The sequence below is a fragment of the Mastacembelus armatus genome, chromosome 24 (assembly GCF_900324485.2).
Source record: "Mastacembelus armatus chromosome 24, fMasArm1.2, whole genome shotgun sequence".
Taxonomy (NCBI): domain Eukaryota; kingdom Metazoa; phylum Chordata; class Actinopteri; order Synbranchiformes; family Mastacembelidae; genus Mastacembelus; species Mastacembelus armatus.
The window spans coordinates 11,217,377-11,240,147 of record NC_046656.1 but is presented as its reverse complement, the minus strand read 5'-3'; the positions used below and the strand labels follow the sequence as shown (position 1 = coordinate 11,240,147).

The 22,771-nt window shown below is 38.5% G+C and overlaps 1 protein-coding gene across 2 annotated transcripts; it reads right to left on the bottom strand.

The window, feature by feature from the left end:
- Window positions 1–1,710: 1,710 nt before the first annotated feature.
- On the bottom strand, window positions 1,711–22,497 carry LOC113137672 (sodium/potassium-transporting ATPase subunit beta-1-interacting protein 2). 2 transcript variants are annotated; one of them, XM_026319515.1, is made up of 4 exons: window positions 22,300–22,497; window positions 13,064–13,124; window positions 8,044–8,125; window positions 1,711–5,580 (listed from the first exon to the last, which is right to left on the bottom strand). In XM_026319515.1, the coding sequence occupies exons 1-4, from the start codon at window positions 22,465–22,467 to the stop codon at window positions 5,571–5,573; spliced, it is 321 nt and encodes a 106-aa protein (XP_026175300.1). In that variant the 5' UTR covers window positions 22,468–22,497; the 3' UTR covers window positions 1,711–5,570. The 2 variants fall into 2 exon arrangements, with proteins under 2 accessions (XP_026175300.1, XP_026175301.1); XM_026319516.1 differs by lacking the exon at window positions 1,711–5,580 and having other exon boundaries at window positions 8,040–8,125.
- Window positions 22,498–22,771: the final 274 nt, after the last annotated feature.

The following is a 22,771-nucleotide window of genomic DNA, read 5'->3' as shown; positions in this document are numbered from 1 at the left end:
TGCTATTAAACATTAATATTTGCAGTTTCTTACATTAGATTTTGTGTATTAAACACCCTGTGAGCTGGTTTATGCTGCTGACTTATAGAGTGATGCCAGATGTGTTTTTTGGTAGCAGTGGGCTGCTTTGATGTTTTTTTTTTGTTGTAGTAGTAGTAGTAGAGGTGTTTTATTGGGTAATAATTGGATGTATTAGGTGTCAAAATAAATTAATGTTGGTAGAGGGACTCTACCAAGTCATGCCATGCTCCCTCGTGTGTGGGTCTTTTTTTTTTCCTCGATTCCTCGAATCCAAATTTTTCCCAGAAAATGGAATAAGTTTTGCTGAGCAAGCACTGTTGCTGCTGCTCTCCTTCCATCATCTTTACTTTGTACCGATTTTAAAATACCAATTTAAATTCACACTGTGATTATTGTCATTAGTAGTGGTGATAGTACCAGCTGGTTAGTTTCAGACTATGTAGTATTTGAAAGACAGAACTATAGAGTTCCTTGCATCACCCACACAAATCTCATCTCAATAAACTTCCCCTTTAACCAGAACTCATTTCATTTGAGTGGGCAAAGTGGCCCCTTGAATGCTGAAGAGTGAGAATAATTTGGATGGACACATTTTTAGTTCAGCATTGTTGGCAGAACTTTCAAATAAATCTAACTGGGGCGTCTGTAAAATGAGTTGTTAGCTCTGTTGCAATTCCTCATTAATGCCATAGGGCACAAGCCACATGGTAATTAGTTTGCTTGTCCTGGCTGTGCCCAATTGTTTAAAGTAGTGAATGCCAACAACGTTACAAATGAAAAATTCAGCTGATTAGACGAAGCCAGAAAACCCATCTGACATTTTCAGATGGGTAAGCAGATCAAAAAGTGGGGTCGGTGTGCAGGCTACAAGTAAATATTTAAATTGCTTCAATTCAGACAGAATCAACAAAAACTCATCCTATTGCATCTTTAAAGAGGCCTTTCCTAATTCACTCAGGGCTCCTAGTCTTTATAGGATAGATGGTTCATGTTTTACTTAAACACTATTACTCTCAGGGATTTAAACATTGAATCTACCTTAAAGGACTAGCTACATATGAATGCAAGAACACCGCCCACTCTGCTCCTCTTACAGATTACCAGTATATTTCCTCGGCAAAGGAGCAATAGTGTTTCCTGGCAGTGACCGTGTGTGTTTGTGCATGTAAGTAAAGGACATATAGATGTACTCCATGGCTGCTCAGGAGGTGTGAACTGATTTTGAAAGGGAAAGCAATCAAGGTTTTGAATGTTGCCCTCAGCTGTCTTTCAGGATCCAGTTTCTGTGGAGAATAGGTTTGGCCTTATTTCAGTCATTTTTGAAAGTGGATTTTCTTCAGAACTGAAATACTGGCAAACACTTGGCTGGACAAGAAAGACACCCTTATTCCCAAAAGAAATATTTGACTGTGAATAATACTGTATGCCATTTACATCTGTAATGTAGCAAGTGCAAATACGATGTGTGCACAGGAATAGGTGCAAAATATCAGAAAACAGAGGACAAAATATAAACTTTCCTTCTCCACTGTCTACTTTATTTCCAAATGGTCTAGTATATGTACAGTTAGTTATCTGTAGGAAACCATCAGAAAAAGAGAGGACTTAAACCAACACAGTCAGTGGTGAGCATTGACAAATCAACCTAGAGTGACAAAGAGAGAAAAAGCGTATATATATATATATTTATATTTTTTTGTTCATATGATGACGCACTGTGGTAGTTGCTCAGTGTATTATGGTTATGTCTTATTGCACTCTAAACACTCCGATAACAAAATCGTCTCTGCCGTCATAGCCATATTGTCCATTAAATTTAATTTAAAGCAAATACAATTTCAGAGATTCAGATATGTGGTGGTCTGTTATGTGAAGTGGCTGAGGTGAGTCCTGGAACAGCTGTGGTTATTTCAACTAAAAGATTTCTCTATATGTTTCGTCTGTTCTCATGCGGTTGTAGTGGAATTGATAATGCTGAATTTAGCTTATGTAGTTTTCTTTTTTAGTTTTTTCCACGTTCTGTGAAAAACTAGCCAAAATCAGACCTTTTTCCATACATTCACACGCCATATTAGTAATTGTAACTGTGTGCTCCTCCCAGAACTATAAACCTACAGAATGGAGCAGTTATATTTTATGAGAGACATTTTAACTTTAGGCACAGCTTTAGACCTTTACAATGGCTTAAATTTTTTTTATTGAGTTTATTGATGTAATTCAACTAAATATATAGCTTGGCTCTAGTTACTTCTGCAAATGTTTAACTATGTACAGAAGTGTGTACTTAAATCCATAACAAAAGCTCTACCGACTATTCTAGATAACAATATTAATAATTTATCATTATCGTATCTGTGTTTTTATTGCTGTTGATTAAAACACTTTGACTTCTTCAGTTTAAAATTGTGTTGTGTTCAGTTTTGAACTGTGGCTTTTCAGGTTGTGGGTTTAGTCATTCAGTTCACCATGACACACAAAATTGTACTGCAGTAAGTAAAGTCTGTCTCTCTCCTACACACACACACACACACACACACACACACACACACAGATCACATTATTTATCTGAACACTATTCTGTTTCATGTATATTTGCTTCAGTCTGTTTAAAAACGCCAGATTAGTATTCAGTTTAATTTTAGTTGCACAGTGCCTGCCACAGTGTAACCACATTTAAGACAAATCAGTTAACAAATGAATTCACTTTCAGTTCAAATACTATTAATAGCTAATGACACAATCATCGATCTTTTTCAATTAAGCATCTTTCCCATGAAGACACTTCACCGGTAGTCATTTTATTTATTAAAAATCAACATGTGGTATAGTTTGACAATTCAAATAGAAACTAATAATGTGAAGTTAATTAGGTGCTGAAGTGAAAGTGAATTTCCAGCCTCGACAGAATGTTTATAGATGTCTATAGTGCAACTAATTCCTCCCATTCAGGTCCGACTGTCTCATTTCAAATACACTGTACAATTAGAAGTAAAACATAGTAGTCCCACTTGTACACAACATCATACATTAGTAGTCAACTAGAAAAAACAGTAAACACGGCCACATGTGATTAAAAAACGTCTAGAAGTTCAAAGTTACATTTCATCGTTTTACATTGTAGTAGCTTTTTTTCCTCCCTCCCTTACTCAGCAGACATTTCAGACTGTTATTTATAGAAAAATCACAAAGTTCACATTTAGGACTCTTTGAAGAGAGTTGAGGAGCATTCAACAAACCAAACAGTTCCCATTTTAAGGATCTAGTTAGTCACACGCAGCATGAGATTAAATACACAACAGTTTGGAAACACCTCATGCAAACACACAAAATGTTGTTTCTATCCTCCAGAGTGAGCCGTCAGTGAAGCCTCGCAGGTAGACTGCTGAGGATAACTGGCAGAGGGCTGTGGAAGGTGGATTTGAGATCAGTCAGTAGAGGAGGGAAATGGTCTGTTAGTCTATCCCTATATCAGAAGTTACTGTTCTTTTCCCCAGAAATGTTCTTTTGCAAATGAAGAAGGCCTCAGACTTTTGGTCCAGTGGTTGCAACACAAATGCAACACATTTAGTTCAATTTCCAGCAAGACTCAGTTGATTTTCTAGAGCAGAATAAAACAGGATACCTGCTGGACATCTGGAATGAAAGTGTGATTATTTAAATTTATGATATCCTTGCTACTTTTCTTACATGAGAATCCCAGGAAAATGAACATTGGAGCCATTGTTTCAGGTCTCAGTCTGTGGCTTTTGGAAACTAGGCTCTCCGAATGTCCATGTGGTAATACAAGTTGGCACATTCAACGTTAAAATTCGAGTAGTGAGGAGAAAGAAGGGAGCTGCTCAGTCTCGGGCATCTCTCTGGTATAATTTTTGTCCTCGTTAGGCTGCAGGCGTGAGTAGAGGCATACAGTATCAGCCTCCGTTGTTTCTGTTTTTCACCCATCATTTTTCATTGGGAATATCAATACTTAAACAAAACACAGTTAATGAAATAACCTAACTTGGAGGCTTCTCTGTTCTCACATGATGATAAGAGCATTTCAGCTTATTAACATATTGTTATGATACAAAACTGCCAATCCATGACTAGATTCAGGACACTTTGACTGTGATTGTCATTTCTGTAAAGGGTATCTCTTTTCTCTTGGTGTAAGCGCTGCCTGTGGAGGAATTTGGCTGCTTCTGAACTGCTTCTGTTGTTAAGAAGAACTGGATTCTGCAGACATAAGGCTGATTGGGCACATTATCTGGCTTCTAGCAACGTTTTAAAAAATATAGTTCTAAAAGAGGGACAAACTTGCCTTCTAGAGATGATGTGTGTGTGTGTGTGTGTGTGTGTGTCTGTGTGTGTATGTATACACGGTGTGGACTGAGGTTACTGTTGTTAGACCTCAGTCCCTCTGGTTGTTTTCTATGTCACGGTCCGCTCTGTCTTGGATGGAAGACAAAATATTTTAGACAGCAAGAGACCAAAGACACTGTCTGTCTCCCAGTCTGCCTGCCTGTCTACCTTTTGCATGTCAGTCAAATGTTCACTCTTTCTGTCTGACAAACAGAATTTCTATTGTAAACATTAAGCTTCATATTAGTAGCAAAAACCTAAGTAGTCGTATATCTGTAATAAGTATGTCTGTGTGCATGCATATGTGCATTAGTTAGTGCCCGTCTGTGCCCTGTAGACATGCACATATGTGATGATAATATGTGAAGTTATACATGACTCTATTATTTAACATTCTGAGTGAAATGTGTAGCATGTACTTGGTCTTCAGTCCCAGCAGTGACTTGTGTCAAGCCTCCACCTTTGCAGTTGCTCTCGCACCAAAAAGTAATCTTACAAAAATCATGTCTGACATTCCTTGATCGGTAGTGTTGTTAGGTGGTGCTCGGTCAGTTTGGTTTGAAGTCCAGTGTCTAATCCGTCAGGTGCAGAGAGCAAAAAAAGTTCCAGAGACTCTTTAACAGGCTCTATTGTGTGTGTGTGTGTGTGTGTGTGTGTGTGTTTTCTACCTCTTTGGTCAGGCAAATCTGCACTTGAGAGCTGTTAGTTACTGCAACACTTGACAAAGCTACTGATTTCTGCAGTAGCACGGAGGAAAAAGCTTCATCTTAAGATTTCTCTAACAGCAGAAATCCATTAGCTCTCATTGGAAGCCTGAAGAAACACATCACCAATGAGTTGTGGCCTGTTTGCATCCTGTGGTTTGTTTCACCATACAAATAGCCAGCATCACAAGAGGAGGCAAGTCATTGGCTCCTGATTGTGCCCCTCAGACTCAAAAACACACAGGTCCTGCAGTTACCATGTTCTACCACACGGGGCCAGTGTTTCATCAGGAACAGAGCTAACTCGAATAAAAACAGAAGTTCAGGCAGGCCTCTGGACCAGGTACTTGGGGGATTTGTAGGTTGAATCACAGAATATCTTAAGACTCTTCTGTATCCTGTCTAGATGTCTTTGCCTCAGTCGTTTATGAAAAGACAGTTGGAGTAAGTAAAAGCAAGATGTAGGCGGTTGGTAAGGCAGTTCTCCTGGAGTATATCCTGGGTTTATTTTGACCTGGGAAACACAAGAGAGGAAAGGTGAGAGTTATATAAACAAGTGACCGAATCCTTTATCACTTCAGTATAGATTTGGTGGTAAATGTTTCTATTAACGTGAACGGCAACGCCTATTATTTAAAGGCATGCATAGCAGTCATTGATGTTGCTGCATAGTACACTATTAAAAATAACAAAAAGTTATCTAACTTTATTAAAGCTGAATGAAATTTGAGATATAATTGAAAACATATTGAGGGTTGAGAGGTTTATTATGAAATAGTGCATTTGCTCAGTATTGTAGTGAAGGTGATTCACTGAACAACATAATGTTTGGTGCGAGCATCAAAGGCTCTTGTCCTGTGTATTTTATGAAAGATTCTAATTCTCAAGAGATGCATTAACACCCTCACAAATATACTCACTCTCTGATACCTCCATTCCAAAAAAAAAATGAAATATACACACAAAGAAAATATACTGATTAGCAAAAACCGTCAAGTACGGTGCTGACACAGGGCTTCAGAATGAGACTTTGTATAAATGACACATTTCTCCACTTATAAATTAAAAGTATAGTTTATAAGCAATCAAGCCATCATTGCTCACTTAAATAGATCAGTTTTGCTGCTACAACCTTATTTCCTTATTTAGTCTTATGGTTGCTAATGTTAGCCATCTATCTTTTTTTTTTTTTTTTTTTTTGGGTAATGTTGACATTGTTTCTCTTCTCATTTTGCCCTGCGGTTACAGTAGTATTGTAGCTAAATGCTAAAGAGTAGTAGTAGTAGTAGTAGTATAGTAGTAGTAGTAGTAGAGGAGCTTATTTGTATGTGTTCTGATGCTTTCAGAGTTATTTTACCTCTTACTCATTACAATGCATATGTCTGCAATGAAGCAGAGTGCACCCTGGGCAGAGTGCTATGCATGTATTTAGATTAACAATAAGTTAATATGCAAAAGAAAAAAAAACTGTATATTTCTACAAAAGTCTGGAGGTGGTAACTGTTGCAAAGTTATTTTTGTGTATGTGTGTGGGTGGCTGGGTGTGTATCTTGTAAGGGAGAGAGAAAGAGTTCCTTTGGGACAGTACAGCTGATGCTATTTTATTGGTCCCTCTGGCCAGAGCCAATAAACACCAAAGTAAAGGGGCGACAGCTGGGGAACAATGATAGCATATTGACAATTTTTGTGTGTGTGCATGTGCATTTACCTGTGCTGAATGAGTGTACATTTATTTGCGTGAGCACAAACTGTCTATCAGCACATTTACTGTCTAGATGTTTGTGTGTATAGTCCACTGTTGAGTGTGTACTTTGTTTGTAAGTGCTTGCATCTGTGTGTGCATAGATCTGTGTACTGCAGCTTTGTGAGTGTGTTTGTGTCTGTGTCTGCAGCCATCCATTATCTCAGGGGTCAATGATTTATGATCTGTGTTATGGCTTACACAGGGGACATATAAAACTACAGAATATCCCTTTATTGCATTTCTTCTTTCTTTAGATCCATCACTGTATTTCTCTTCTTCTTGTCTCTCTCTCTTGCTCTTTCTCTGTAGCTACTAGTCTCTTGCCCATCTTGATCTCAGTTTCTCTACCTCTCTCTGTCTGCTCATCTCTCTTTCTCATTTGCTCCAGGTCTTTTTTTTCTAATAGAAACTCTTCTTGATAACCTGTCTGCTGCACATCAGTGGCATCACCATTATTCTGTCTTGTTGTCTGTTACAGTGGCGTAACCTTTGCTGTATTGCTTGGCACTTTCCGCAGACCATGACTGCGAGATTGATGCCGAGCTGTCTAAGCCTGGACTGAGACTCATTTAGTGTTATTCTATTGGCTTTTCAGCCTACAAGAAAAGCTCAAGCTGTTGATGAAACTGGAGTCGATGGTTTGAATCTCAGGAAATCACCATATAAACTAGAACTTAGCCTGCAAACAAAAAAAAAAAAAAAAAAAAAAAAAAGAGCTTCCCAAATAACAAAGTCAATTTCATAACACAACTTTAATATACAGGAAGATCCCTTTTATATTGACTGTGAATAAAATTGGGTAATAAGTAATTATAAGATACAGCTTTGGGATGAATGATATCAAAGGCACAAGAGTTTATTTACCATGTGATGACAACTCACAAGACCTTGGGCTGATAAATGAGAAGCCAGGCTGCTGATGCAGTAGGAAAGTGCTTATATCATCTGCAGAACTCAGAAGTTATCAAATGCAGATGAAAATTAGTCCCTGAACACATTTTACTGGTGATGGTTGGATAAAATCTAAGAGGTCGAGGCCTGTCAGCCCCTCACATGCAAATCTAAAGATTTCCTCGAAGTTAAGCAGGTTTGAGACAGGAAGGGATACAAATTAGATTTTGATATTCAGCACAGTGTGTTATTGTGACTAGATGCTATAAATGTAATAAAAGCATCAAAGTATTTTTCAACAGGATGTTTGTAGATGGATAGGTACATATGTAGTATACTTACATGTACATAGGCTGTAGTTGAAGGTGGGAGGTCTTCTGAGGTCCCTGGTAACCATAGGAGTCAAAACCTCCTATAAAGTCAACTACACGAAAAAAAGCATCAATTAGAAAACATGTATGCCATTGAGCTTATCACCTGGGAACGTCCCACTGCAGATGATTCATTGCATTAGGCTTTTTACACCTACTAAGGTTTCATCAGCACGTTTTGTATCAAAAACACTGCTGCTGCTTTTAGGGCTGATCTGGGTAGTAGGCATAAAACTGCTTCAAGTGAAAATTTGGCCTCGACTGTATGAAAATCCTATGATGTAAATCTAATTCTATTTTTAGGAGGAAGACTAAGACTTATGCAGCAATATATTTATGCCTTGAGAATACTTTTAACTCCTGAATTATTCTAGGGTAGCTCTGCAGATTCCCGAGCTGAGGAGCTGCCAGCAGGTGGTTGCTTTTCTCAGACTCATGCAGACAGCCTGGACTTTTGAAGAGAGGAAGCCATGATATTTTTTACTTTGATGTTGTTAAGGGTGCTTCCTTTCCTTGATCAGCAGCATACTTTCTTATTTATTCAGTGGGATTTCATAACATCAAGTACAATGTGGATTTTTAGCTGTCACAGCAGAGATGAAAGCAGCTATAAGTTTAATTTAAACCTGCAATAAGCCCAAACACCAAACATTAGATTTGTGACATAAACACTAATTGCTTGGATTAATTTCCTATTTCCTTTGTAAAAACACTACCATCATATACATACATGAAAATGTAAGGGAGAGCTTGTTGCCCTTTACATTTTGGGAATCACATTTGTTTTAGAGTTAGATGAGAAGATCAATACCACTCTCTGTGTTTATGTTTGTCTCACAAAAAATAAAATGTAAAAGCATCAATTTGTGTTTTTGTTTTGTTTGTTTGTTTGTTTTTACTTGGATCACATAGCTCACTTTAAAACCACAAATTGCTTTTACATTTGTTTTTTGTATGGATTAAACAAAGAAGATATAACATGCCAGTATTAAGAGATGCTGGTAAATGCATTTTTAAATTTGAATCAGGGCCAGGCTAACTGTGCCCCCCCCGTTTCATTTGTTTATGCTAAGCGACGTTCTCGCTGGGTGTAGCAACGCATTTACCGTACAGACAAGACAGTGGAATTGATTTTTTTATTTAACTTTTAGCAAAAAAAGTAAATAAATATATTGCACAAAATGAACCAAATATTAACAAAGCAGTGCATAACTGTCTTTAAATTTCTAAATTAGTTACTCTGAAGAAATGTAGTATGAGGGTGATTAATCTTGTTTTACAGTGGTTTGAAGAGCCACTTGGGTCTAACAGTTAAGGTATCTGTCCTCATGTTTTTAATTCTGTTGGAGTTATGAAAAAGCATGGTCTTAGGTGTGAGTTTTCACACTTTTCCCTTAATCCTCTTAATGTATTCATGCAAAATATTTGATTATACCACAAGATGGGACAACAGACTATCTACAGCATTTTTGCAGACTGCTGCAATACGGTGATCTTTTCTGATCATTTGGCTCATTATTGTTGTTTGGATGGAAGATGGAGAGCCATTGCCTGCGCTTGATGTAGTCTTTGCTTTGTGTGGATCCTTTTGTGGGGGGAAATAGGGCCTGGTGTGAGTGGTAAGGGTTTCCTGCTGATTCATGCTGCAGTCAAATAGTCTCAGCAGAGTTTCTGCCATGCTCGACCCTTTGAACATAAGAGGAAATGGAGCCCCTAACCTTGTTGGCGTGCTGCCTATCAAGCTGTAGCAGCCTAATTTAAAAATTCAGATGTTATTCATAAGGCTTGGGAATGTCCAGTGAGAGCATGGGAACAGAAGCTAGAAACTGCAGTTTGATCTCTTAGAAAAATCACAAGATACCAGAAACAAATTGTAAAACAAACATTTCATGAATTTTTACAGTCAAATTATTTGAAGTTATTGCTTATTCAGTTTTGGTTGTTAGCCTAGTGTTCTGCAGATCCAAAACACGGCTGCTTACACAAGTGCTGATCATCCAGAGATTGCTTCAGTAATCTTAAGGTGTGTGTGTGTGTGTGCATGCGCAAGAATGTCTGATAGGAATCTGTCTGGCACATTTGAGTAGCTGTGAGACAGACAAGACTAACTATAATGATTAATCCCCCCCACCCCCAACACACACACACACACACACCTATACACACACTTAGAGACACATATACTCACACATGCATGGAATAATTATCAGAGTAATTAGCTTTCTCAGCAACTCAAAATCTTCATTGGTCCTCAGTGAGTATTAGCTTCTTCACCCAAGGCACATTTCCCTACAAAGCTCCCTGATTATTGTTTAGTCTCCCCGATTGAATTATTGCATCGTGCTTTCCACAGCCACATTCAGGACTTAATGCTCAGCAACATGAAGATTACAAAGAACCAAGATTATTCTGGAGAAAATTATCTTTTTGTTGCATGAAAATGATGCATGCGACATAGTGCTGCCATTGCGGATTTAGTCATTAAGCCTTATTATTGACCAGAAACCTCAATTTGAATCCTGATTCCTTCTGATAACATTTATCCCCTGAGAAGAAGTATAAAAATCACTAATGTGAATGTGCTTGTTTTTTTCCTCAAAGTCCAAATACATGCAATTCAGGTGGATCGATGCTCTGAATTTGAATGTAAATGTGACTGTCAGTGTTTAATGATCTACCCAGGGTATAACCTGCCTCCTCCAGTTCCACACCACTTTTCAACAGTATAAGTGCTTTGAAAAATGGATGAACAGATTGTTAGTCAGTGGTGCACAGAGGTGAAATTTGTCGAAACTACTTGAAGCTTGGTTTCAAATTTTATGTTTTTCTCTAAACCATTATATATTCATGCCTAAATAAGCAAAAATCAAAGGTACCTTAAGGGAAAAAAGTCCTCACATGAATTCATGTGAACAAACCACTTATAGTCAGAGGCTGATTTGACAAAAGTAATTGATCATTTTTAAGCTTCTTCCTGAGATTTCAGTTTTTACAGAAAAAAATATGTAAGAAGCAAATGCTCTAAGTAGCATGTTTCCTTACCACTGAGCACGGAAACATAGATACACAGCATCATCACGATCTGTGTCTCATGTGAAATTGTTTTTTAGCTCTGCCAAACTCTCTCATGGGCTGCAAAACAAGCATGAATGTGAAGCATCAAGAGCCAAGGGCTAAAATATAGCAGTTAAGCAAAGGCCAAATAATAACTGTTAGACATTAATTATTTAGACATGGAACAAGTGGCATTTTAGGTTTCCTGTCATCACAAAGCTTATTAAAATTCAGTGTTAAAAATGCTCATCTCCAAACTCAATTATACTCTATAAAAGTGGGATAAATACAGTGCTACATCACTCTGAACTGTTCTTTAACAATCTGATGATTTAATACTAATCTGAGCAGCAATTTGAACATACTAATTGTTGGTCACACTGAGCCTTTGGAAACAATAGCAGGTTTATTATCAATTGAGGACCTACAGTTTTATAAGGGCTGCTGCTTAAAAAAAAAAAATCTTCATTCAATCTCAATCCCCAGTCTGCTTTAGTCTGGAAGGAAAGCAAGAAATCTTGTCTGTTTTCAGTGCTTCAAACTATTTCCACTGATCCAGTCTGCATTTATTACCTATCAATATTTATGTGTTAGCAAACAGCATCCTCAATTCAGTGTTGAATAAGACATGCATGGGTATTGATCCTCCTGCGGAAAGGCTACGTCTACTTTAATGGAATAACTAAACTGATGGCCTCAGGTAAATGGGTTCATTCAGGTTAATGCTCACTGAGACGCACCACATTTAAAATACAACAGTCACAGTCTTAACATGTTGATTTGCCCCATTCCCCTCCTCTGTTACTGGTATTATGCTTCAAAAGCGGTTCATTTAGACTGAGTGTCAAAATGCTTCCTTGATCTTGCCTTTTAGTGTGAAAGTAGCACAATTCTGCGTTAACACTGTTGTACTGATGAATTGATAAAAAGCTAAATAAGAGTGAGTCGTGTGTGAATGGATGGGTGAACATTTTTATGCATTCCCTCCTCACCTGTTTTGGTTTGCTCATGACTGTTGCGTGGCGATGGTGGTTGAGTGTGGTAATATGTGGCAGAGAGATGAATAAAATACAACTTCCAGTTCATCCTTCACTCTCTTGTCTCTTTCTCCCCCATGTCTTGCTGTAAATAAATGAGCCTGGCTGCAAAAGCTGTAGGCTACAGATTTCACTTTGAATTCTGTCTTAGTGTCAGTAAAGGTCCTCAGTTCATTTTAACCTGTTCCTTTACTACAAAGATTGAACAAAAGGACAGGCCAGAAAAAAGCTTTGCGAGTCTGACGCATTCCTGAACTCAGAGGCAACAGTCCTATGACCCTCTAAGATACTATATAGCATTTTTATCAAATATATTTGTTCAATTGTAGCAAGGAAGCAAATAAGATCTCTCCACATGCTGAAGTGGTGTTCATGGAGCTCCATTCAGAGTACCAGGGCTTCTAATGTTGGATTGTAGTGTATATATATATATATATATATATATATATATATATTTTTTTTTTTTAAGCTTTCAAAAAGCCTTATTACCTATACTAGCAGCCAAACATTATTTCCAAGGCCAGAGCAAAAGAATAAATATAGTAACCTTAATTTGTAAGGTTATACAGTAGGCAAAATGACTGTAAAACACAATACATTCTGTGCACACACACCGATGACTGGGTGACATTTGCCAAACCAGCTGGTTGGGTTCCCAATATTTAGCTTAGAACATGTAGCTTTACCTTGAATTTTTTCTTTTTTACCTCTATGTATGTGGCTGGGCTGTTCTTCTATATACTTAGTATAATCTGTATACTTAAAAACATCAAAAGTCAGAAATCAACCAACTTCAGTTGATTAAAAAACACTGACTTTTACTTTAAAAGAGGAATATACACACAGGAGATTTTTTTTTTCAGGCGCATATATTCTGTGCATTTATGAGTGTGTACTTACAGCTGTCCTCTTCTTCAGAAATGAGCTTGACCACATAGCAGGCGTAGATAAACCCCACCAACTAGAAACAAAGACGAGACAGAGGTGAATTACTGTTTCGTGCAGAACAGTTAAAGAACCCAAGACACTGAACAAATAGTTGGAACAGGCATCGAAAAACAGGTGTTCGTGTAAGTGGAGCAGAACAGCTCTGTGGTATTTTGTTCCAAAATAGAGCACTTGAATCAATGGGCACACACACAGACACACACAGACACACACTCACACACACACACACACACACACACAGACACACACTGCACTGATTTGTGGCATCTTCAATGACAACTTCAAGGTTAGCACAAAATGTTCATGGTTTCAGAGGCATATTGACAATGTTTTCAATGCACATCTATAAACCTTACCACTGTTAAAATAACAATCGTCAGTAATGTCTTACTGTTACAACAATGTGGGTAAAAATTTGAGATTCTGATCACTGATGCTGAATTTCCAGCTCCCTTTATTTGGTATTACAATGTCAAGCTAGATAGGACGTATTTGTTGATCTGATAGTGCTTTGTTGATTTGGGCATGTAACCAAGCAGAGAGGAGTACCTCACATTGTTCTGCCTCATGGTCTCACATCTGTTAGAAGCCATTTACAAACCTGAAAACAATGACCGCTGCAGATATAACAATCAAAAGTGGGGCTATACTGCTGTGTTTTTTGTGTGCTGAGATTGATACCAGATAGCATTAAAAGGGTGTGTGTGTGTGCCTGTGCACGTGTACACAGTGTTCGGATAGTGATGCAGCAGTCCACACCAGCAGAACACCTTTGCTCTCTGATCTGCTCTCTTATTGGCTGTCTGTTTCCAAGGTGACAGATAGGAGGCGGCTGATTGGAGTGAAGATGCATAAAAAGGTTCGGTCAGCGTAGGGTCGACATCTTAGCAACCTTATTACCCCATAATGATAGAGGAGCGAAGAGACAGAGAAATGTAGCAGAGGAATATGCAGGCAGACAGTGATGGAGGTATATGGTTTTGTATGAGGCATTAAACTAATGTATTACCTGGAATAAAGAGGCTTTATTGCTCAAATATGGCTTTAAGTGTAGGACAAATGACACTGACCTGGTTAGTATTCTATTGGCTACATGCACACACAGCCATACACAAGCACATAAAGACACAGTGAGCTGCAAATGTGAGCAACTACACTTGAGATTCAGTGTATATCTCAAGGTCCTGACCTCATTTAGTCTAAATAAGGTTCAGCTCCCAAAGCTCCTCTCTCCTCCCTCATTCACTGTTTCCTTCCAGCTTTAGGCTTCTCTTACTCTCTTTCCTTCCTCCACTTTTTCCCCCCTTCTGTCTCCTCCTTTCCCACATTTCTTTCCCCCTCCCCTCTGCTGTCTCTGACAACTTAATCAGTCATAGAAATATAGTTTGCTTTTGTTTTTTTTTCATGTCAGTAGAGGATGAATTTACTTTGAGTTGAGCCAAATACTGAATGTAGACGGTGCTGCCAATATCAGCACGGGGATCAATTGTGATGAGAAAATCTATATGAAAGATGCTGATAAACTTCACTGGCTGCAGTATCTCAGACATCACTGCCACTGACAGCAGTTAAGTAGAACACTTTTATTTTGAAAAATTAAGATTTCTTCAAACCACAGAGCGGCTCGTTTGTCTGCTGCCAGTCCAGCGACAATGACTTCTTATTAGTATTAGTTTTAAAGGAGAGTTTTAGTGTCAAAGTCAAGATGATGTTTAAAAGACTTTCAGGAGTTTGGGAACTTCTCTGTCACATTAAGTACAAGCTGATCCCAAGCCCCCTTTGTCTTCTGCAGGCTCATTGCCTCTGAAAATGACATTTGGCTGCTGTTTTGTTAGTATCACTGAACAGTGTGCAGAGAGCTGTGCTGAGCTGTGACAGAGCGCGTTTTTCTGCACATCAATATCCTGTTAATATTCTGGATGCTCAAGTATTCTGTTTTGGTGTTGCTGCATGTAAACATAATATCCTGTTTACAATAAGAATGATTATATCTTCTCCCCATGTGAAGAAACCCAAATGATAGCCAGGGTGCATCGATATTGGCTGTGACGTGGATGATCGTTATCATGCTCTTTGTTGGATTTCTTGGTCTGAGTCACTTTGACGCCTGCAGTTATATTTGGACCATCCTGTTCAGAAACCCTGAAAAATTGTGTCTCTAGCATTTTAAGTTCTGCAGGGCTAAAAAAACAAAAAATTACCCAGAACATATTTTATATCTGACAAAGCCTCCAAGAGCAGATGTTGTTATGGCTAACATTTTGATCAATTATCAATATTATACTGACTGGAATTAGAAAAGAGGTATTTTGGAAGTTAAAGTTTTTAAAGGTTTGTCCACAAATTGAGCTGTGAAAATTGATTGATTCTCTCGTATGCTTTCAGAGATTAAACTTCACCTACAGTTGTAAAACGTATCAAACTCTGGCAATTTTAGTTCCTTTGAATAGTTCAGCTTCTTTTAAAACTCACTTCAATGACACTGCAGCTTGGCTCAGTGCTTACAGATAAATTAGCACTTCACTCAGTGCTTACCCTTAAAATTTTATCAGCTTTTAACACTTCTATTTCACATCCAGTAGGAGTAGTGCAACTACTTTCAGTATTTAAACTATTTCAAATAACAAAAAAAAAAAAAGTATTTCCTTGTTTTCAGTTTTTTTTTTTTTTGCTTCAGGACTGACTTAAATTGAGCTGCTCTGAGGTTTCTCAGACAGATGCTGGTTCCTTTTTTTTTTATTTTGTCCGTGGATTAGGGTTACCTAGATACCACAGCAAAACTGAAGGATTTTCGGTGACAAGTGGAAATGAAAATAGCACCACTTCAGCATAGACTCAGACAGGATTCCTGCCCTCATTGGCCTGACAAGCTATAACTTGTACAACTTCATCACTTCATCTAACAGAGGCATGTACCTCATTCAGAGAAGGAACCGTTTTTGTGGCATTTTATGTGCAGTTTCAGAAACTATCCCAGGAGGCAGGAAGCTGCCATTTCTTAATTGGTATACAGCAGGTGCTTGTTGCCATGGTAAACACAGCAACTGTAGTTAGTTATGCAATGGTTAAGGAAGTACATCCTAGTGGTATTATCTTAAGAAAAGGGGAGAGTAACGGTATGGGTAATAAATGTACACGTTGTTGCCTCTCCAAAATAGTTCACTGTAACATTTTCCTCTGCAGAGCTGTAACAGAATGTTCTGAACAAATGTTTGCAATGATAATCACTGCAAAGTGGGCATCCTGCAGTGCACATACACCCTCTACTTTTACTGTGTCTTCCCAGTACTGGCCTTTTTTATACCACCTTTCCAATCACAACTGCTTAGGTTTATCTGTAGCTTCATGGGAAATTTGTTTATGACTTTTACAGTATTAGATTTTTTTTTTTTAGTCGTAAATAGTAATTACATTGAATGAGTGAATAAGTGAATACATGTTATTGATTTATAGGCATAAACACAGTTAACATTACAATCCTCCGAACACAGCACCTTTGTTGGCGATTCCACATACACGTAGTTTCACAGAAACTTATGTGATCAAATGTGACTTCAGAAGAAAAACAAGTATGGAGGATGATAAACGACGTCAGTTTGCTATTCTGGCATGTTTTCTATTTTGCACTGAAAAACAAAAAAAGAAAAAGAATAGGGATGAAATCCTTGCTGAGAAGACAGTATAGGTGCTGCCGTGTTTTTAAGCTGTAGAAGTATACTTTCTGGGCTGCTCACTGTCATTGGCTGTTGCAGGTATTCCATCAAATATCACTTTTTGTTTGTTCCCGATAAATGGTTTTACCTTTTCACTAAATGTGAAAGTTCTTTCTTCGTTCCTTTTGCATCTTCTTGTCTAATTCTCAGTGGATTATAGATGAATTTTATTCATGAACCTGTTTCTTCCAAGAAGGGGTAATGCATAACAGACAGAGACCAAAGTGACCAATTCACCTTTTGAAACAAGATATTTTGGCCGGTGGGGGAAACAGTTTTTTACTGATAAAAGTTTTGTGTTCATCATCAATGAAGACCTTTTTATCAGTTTTCACTGACACGCCAACTAGAAGAAAAGTTATGACTCACCAAAGTAAGTTAAAATCACCATATGTAAATGTTTAAATGTAATTTCTTGGCAGTCCATCCAAAAGGAAATTCAATTAAAATTAGTGTCAACTTCATGGTGGCACTAGAGGAAAAGCCAGGGAATCACAAATGTCAGCAGCCTTCACCACACTGTCTAAATGTGGTTAAAATAAAATGAAAATAATGGACTTTTAAGCCATAAATGTCAGAATTACTGCACATAACCAAATCCTAAGGGCACTGAAATGATGTTTTGACAGTAATTGCTGTGTCATCTAACTTAAGCTAAAACCCTTACAGATGGCACAGTTTCCAAACAGAACCAGAAGCACTTAAACACCTAGTGCTGCATTCACAATGTGATAACGAGATGTTATTGAGTTTTAAAAAACAAAGAAGAAAGGTAACTGAATCATCGTTTCCGACGATAATCAAGTCCAAATGCTACGGTAACAATGTTCTGATAACACCTGGATGTTGTGAAAGGAGCTCAGGGAGAAATTAATTAACTGAATGTCAAACAGCTGGTGTTCGATGAAGAAAGGAAAACCTGCACTTTGTGTTCTGCATAGCCCGGCAGTAAAAATTCAGAGAAAGCATCATGGGAGGAGACATTTTAGAAAAGGAAGGACACATGCCAAGGGAAGGCAGCTGTAGGTCAGTCACCCTGTAACACAGTTTGTCCTCCACCAAGGAGGAAAGCCAGGTTGCATTTTGCCATAACAATTGCAGCGGAAGTGCTGACACCGTTGAATCACCGCTGCCAAGGTCTGTAAAACTTGTAAAACTGAATGTGCTCGCAGGTTGACCAACATTTCAGAAGATCAGGACATTGTTTGGCTCCATAAAGAATTCTCTCATTTCTCGCTTCTTTAGTCCCACAACCTTCACGCTGTTTCGGAGTGCAGAGATGTTTTTAAAGTCTGCTAATCTTGCTCTGTGTTAGATGTAACACTCGATGATGAAAATGTATTCATCTCAAACGAAAGAACCCATTGCTGCAGCAGCACTCTCCTGCAGATAAATTCTGCTGGGATGAGGGTATCACATCCATTAGATGAAATCTGTTTATCTGCTCATGAACCCGCTTAAACTCAAACTAATGTTTTACTTCAGCCCCCCCCTCTCCCTGCTCTCTCTAAATTATTTGTGATGAAAATATTTTGTCAGGGAGTCAAAGCTGCACTGAAAAACCGGTGTAATACTACAATCAATAATTACATCTACCCTAATCACCTTCATCTAAATTTGTTTGTGTTGTTGATGCCTGTGTAAAACTACGCACTGCTTTCAGCAACAACAACTGAATCGCAAATTAAGTAAATCCAGTATCAACCTGCTTACCCTCGAAGGATGTTTGTTTTCATCTGATGTCACAGCTTTAATGTGCGACCATTTTAAAGCTGCCATCTACCATCCCTTGTTGCACGCTTTTAGTTGAATTGATTTAAGAATCAGTGTTACCTGCCTTCATTTGGGAAAAAAAGAAAGACACATTAAAAGAAACGGGTATGGGGTTAGTGTTATAGCGCTCAGTGTTTAAATGGTTAAGTAACATTTAATTCTTATGCATTGTTCTTTTCTCTTCCCTGATCTTTGATTAACAACAGCTGGGAAAACCAATCCAGTCCCAGTGCTGCTTCCATGAATACAATTTGACCCTAACATGACTGGCATTATTATAACATTATTGTGTGCTGTCAGTGACAACAATGTCGCTTTTAATTCAGTTAATACAAGTTCATTTGCTAATGTATTTCGTTACCACTGATGGACTAGAAACTTTTTTTAGGATTTTTACCTATATATTTTTTTATGTTTTACGAACAACACTGAAACAGTTGCATGTTTATTTTACCAGAGTTAAAAATCACTGCTATAGACCTTGGGTTATCTACATATTTTCCCTGAATTCTTCTGAATGTGTGTCACACCTGGTGGCTCACAGTTAGCCTTGTTTTAAAATGTTGCAGAGGAAACTTTTTTTTTTTCCGTTTTAACTTTGCCTCACTGTGCGGCGTGAGTTAGAAATGAATCTGTTAAAACAGGGTCCTGCTATTTTCTGCAATGGAAATGTTCATCATTTCCAGAGGATGCAGGGAGAACAAAGGGCCTCAAAAGCTTCTTGCTGGTTACAGACACCCAGTAATATGTTGGAAACCTGTCCCAGTTTGGTGCACAATGTTTTTGCCAGTTGATGTTGATACTGTATCTTATTTAATTTAATGTGATTGTAAGTTGTGCACATTCTCCTAGTAAACTTGTAAAGTGTTGATAGAAGCAAGCATAGTTAATGATAATTTTCCTTGTGGGAGCCCAGAATGTTACACAGTCAAGTTTATTCAACCGTGTGCAGAGGAGATCTGAGCAGAAAACAACAGTAGGTGAGTTCACTGATTAGTCCCTGTGCTCAGGTTGAAGTTGTGCTAATCACTGAAATTACTTGAAGGCATGCACTCTAGACCACTGACCCAGCAGGAAGTGTCTTTTTTTTTTCCTTTTTGTTGTTGTGAAATATCATTTAATTATCACTTGGTCTGTGCTATTAGCAGGTAAAATGAAGGTTGTGGAAAAAAAACTGTAATCACAGGAGTCATACTTGTGCATTCACCCACTGTGCTACAGTCTGGCGGTGATGCCATTAGCCTACATTTCACCAATGGCTGCGGGTCTCCCCAGAGACGTCCTGTGCTTAGTTTCAGTTCAGATATTCATACTGTGCACCAAATTGTAAAGAGACAGTCGGTAAACTCCTCAAAGTCATTTGGGCAGCAAACTAATCAGCTTATAACATATCGGGTGACACAACCAGTTAACATTTTGTAAACTATATGAAATATATGAACCATTGGATATTTCCTGGAGAAGCTGGCCACTAGAAACTTGATTATCTTACGTAGAGATGAAGAAAAACTTTTGGTGTGCGGTCAGACCTGAGCACCTGAGCATCAACTAACTAAGCCAGAAACACAGTCTGACAGTCAGTGATTCAGTTCGACAGGCAAACCGTCCATCATACACCCAGCTGACCACTCAGCCAAACAGAAACATACTCTTTGACCTTGACAGCTGCAAATGCCTCAGTGGCTACTCTGACTTCCACGCCGTTTCGACATATCTTCATTTGAGTTTTTTTGTTGTTTTTTTTTTTCAAACCCTGCCTATCCAAAAATGCCTTGATGTCTGGAAAAGGTCAGCCTCATCGGACACAAATGTTCCTTTTCTCCTTGTTTTTCACCGCAGGTATCCCTTATCCCTGCTAGCTAATCACTAGAACAAGCAGACAACCAGTCAGTTTAGAGCCCAACCCACCAAACCCTACCTCCGTGCTTAATCAGCCAGTCAACTGGGTGAGAGTATGTGATTAAGGATCCTCAGTGCTTCCACCAATTACAGTAAATCAGCCAACCAGTCAGCCAGTGAACCAGTCAGACTGCTGAGTGTGTGCTCACGGAGCATGGCAATGTTTCCACATACCAATTACAACGAGACAGTGGTACAGCTGTGTGGTGGCTTGGCACTCAGCCACACTATAAGTACCACTATCGATTGACAGAGAGACAGAGAGCAGGAGGAGAGTGAGTGAGAGACAGTCATGCTGAGTGAGGGATGAAGATGCAGAATGAAAAAAGGAGGCAGGCATCCTGAAAATCCCAGCTCTTTCTCTCCTGTGAAATTGTAATGATGCATGCATTCACATTAAAAAGTCAGTTTGTTTATTGCATCTATATTCATGTGTGTGTGTGTGTATACAGCCAGGAATAAAAACAGAGCTAGAGTACAGAGGAGACTGGCATGAAAAGTGACAGGCCTCCCTCATTCCCACTCTTTATTTTCTCTCTGCTGTCTCTTCTGATCCAGCTAATTACCACAGTTTGACAGTGCAGGAGAGGGAGAGATACAAAGGGCGAGGGTAAGAGGCAGGCGGAGGGAAACAGGGAGAAGGAAACAAAATAAGGGAAAGCAAGAGAGACGCACAAAAACAGAGCTATACAGAGTCTGTCTCTAAAACAGCTTATATAGCCCATTCTATGTTAATGAGGGTATGAAGTTATTAACTTAATGGAGCCTAGATGCTTTATTTCGCTCTAAAACAGATACAGCAAACTTGCACAATCACCCTCAATTCCCTTCCCCATTGCAACAGATAAAGAAGTTGTCATGGCTGTAATACACTTAAGAATACATTAAATTTTAACATACTTGAGTGTAATTGTATAGACCATCAACTGCATTCATTTCATAGCAGACACAAAAAACATCCCTCACACAGAATTTAATGACTGTAATGTAATTGTACTCTATAACAATTTGACAGAAACCTGCATATGTCAATATCTGACATTTTATTTAACACGAACTGCATTTAGCAGCTGGAGAACAAGAATGAATATTGGGCTTGCTTTCAAAGGGTGGCCAGAGCCTTGACTCCAAATGAATGTTAATGTTGCTTTTTGTTTGCTGGAGGTGTATATGGGCAACTGTTGCTTATCCATTTGCCACAGTAACTTTATAAGGTGACATGTCGACGTTTTTTCTCATCCTGCTGTTTACAGTACAGCACTGTAGCTATTGTATGTTTAGCCTTGTATAACATGAATAGTACAAAGATGAATTACACTTAACGCATTTAAATAATAATATGCTGAATGTAAAATGAATATGTTTCTTTAGCATGTTGAGAAATCCAAAGCTTGAGATGACTGTTGTGCCCACTCACAGTGTCTGGCTTGGAGTGAAGAGGGAATTTATTGGTAGCTACAACGTTTCCACATTACATAATGCTCAGGCACTCAGAGCCAGGCCACCTGTTTCACCTGCCTGTAGTCTTTATAGTAGCTATGCCAAATACATCCTTACCTGAGCTTTACAAGGTTTATGTCAATCAGGATGAAATCAGAGAATTTTTATTATATCACACTTTTTTTTTCTTACTAAAATAATATGACCTGCTACATATTTACAATAGCACTCATTGTGAACTCCTATTTGTTAAAAGGGCTTTATTAACCATGAATCCAGATGTAACATGTATACTACTTGCAGGTAGTGCAGTTTGAAATTGCAGTGCATACTAATAAGTATTTATTTAGCTCAAGTACTTACAGCCAGGAGTATTTGCAGTGAGGAATGAGCCACCTCTATGAACTGAAAATCCACCAGACAGCCAGATATAGATATGTATCGGTGGTCCTCGGGTGCCCAGGACGGAGGAGGGGTGATGGGTGTCACCCTGCACCCTGGGCCATTCTCCATCCACCAGGAGCGATGCATGGACAGGTTGAACGTCAGGACAAGGTCAGAGTCCTGGCAAGACAGAAAGAGACAGACGGATGATGAGAAAGTGAGTTGAATTACATCCTCAGGCAGCAGACAGATCAGGAACGAGGAAAAGCTACGCTGAATGTCAGGGTGGGTTTTTTTAACCAAGTTTTAATTAAAACCAAACTGTTTGTCATATCCAGGTCTGAGAGACAGAGAGGAGAGGGCTTGGGTCAGGCTAAAAACAGATCTTCGATTTATAATTCCAGTGATCACTCAGGTTAGATCTGAATCATAAACAGGCAGCAATATTAGA

What these genes read in the sequence shown, in the direction of transcription:
- LOC113137672 (XM_026319515.1), bottom strand. Translation starts at nt 22,467, where the DNA reads ATGCATCGCTCCTGGTGGATGGAGAATGGCCCAGGGTGCAGGGTGACA. An exon ending in CACTGCAAATACTCCTGGCT is followed by an intron (nt 13,125 to 22,299) that starts GTAAGTACTTGA and finishes CTTTGTTTCTAG; the next exon opens with TTGGTGGGGTTTATCTACGC. An exon ending in TTCTGAAGAAGAGGACAGCT is followed by an intron (nt 8,126 to 13,063) that starts GTAAGTACACAC and finishes TTTTTCGTGTAG; the next exon opens with TTGACTTTATAGGAGGTTTT.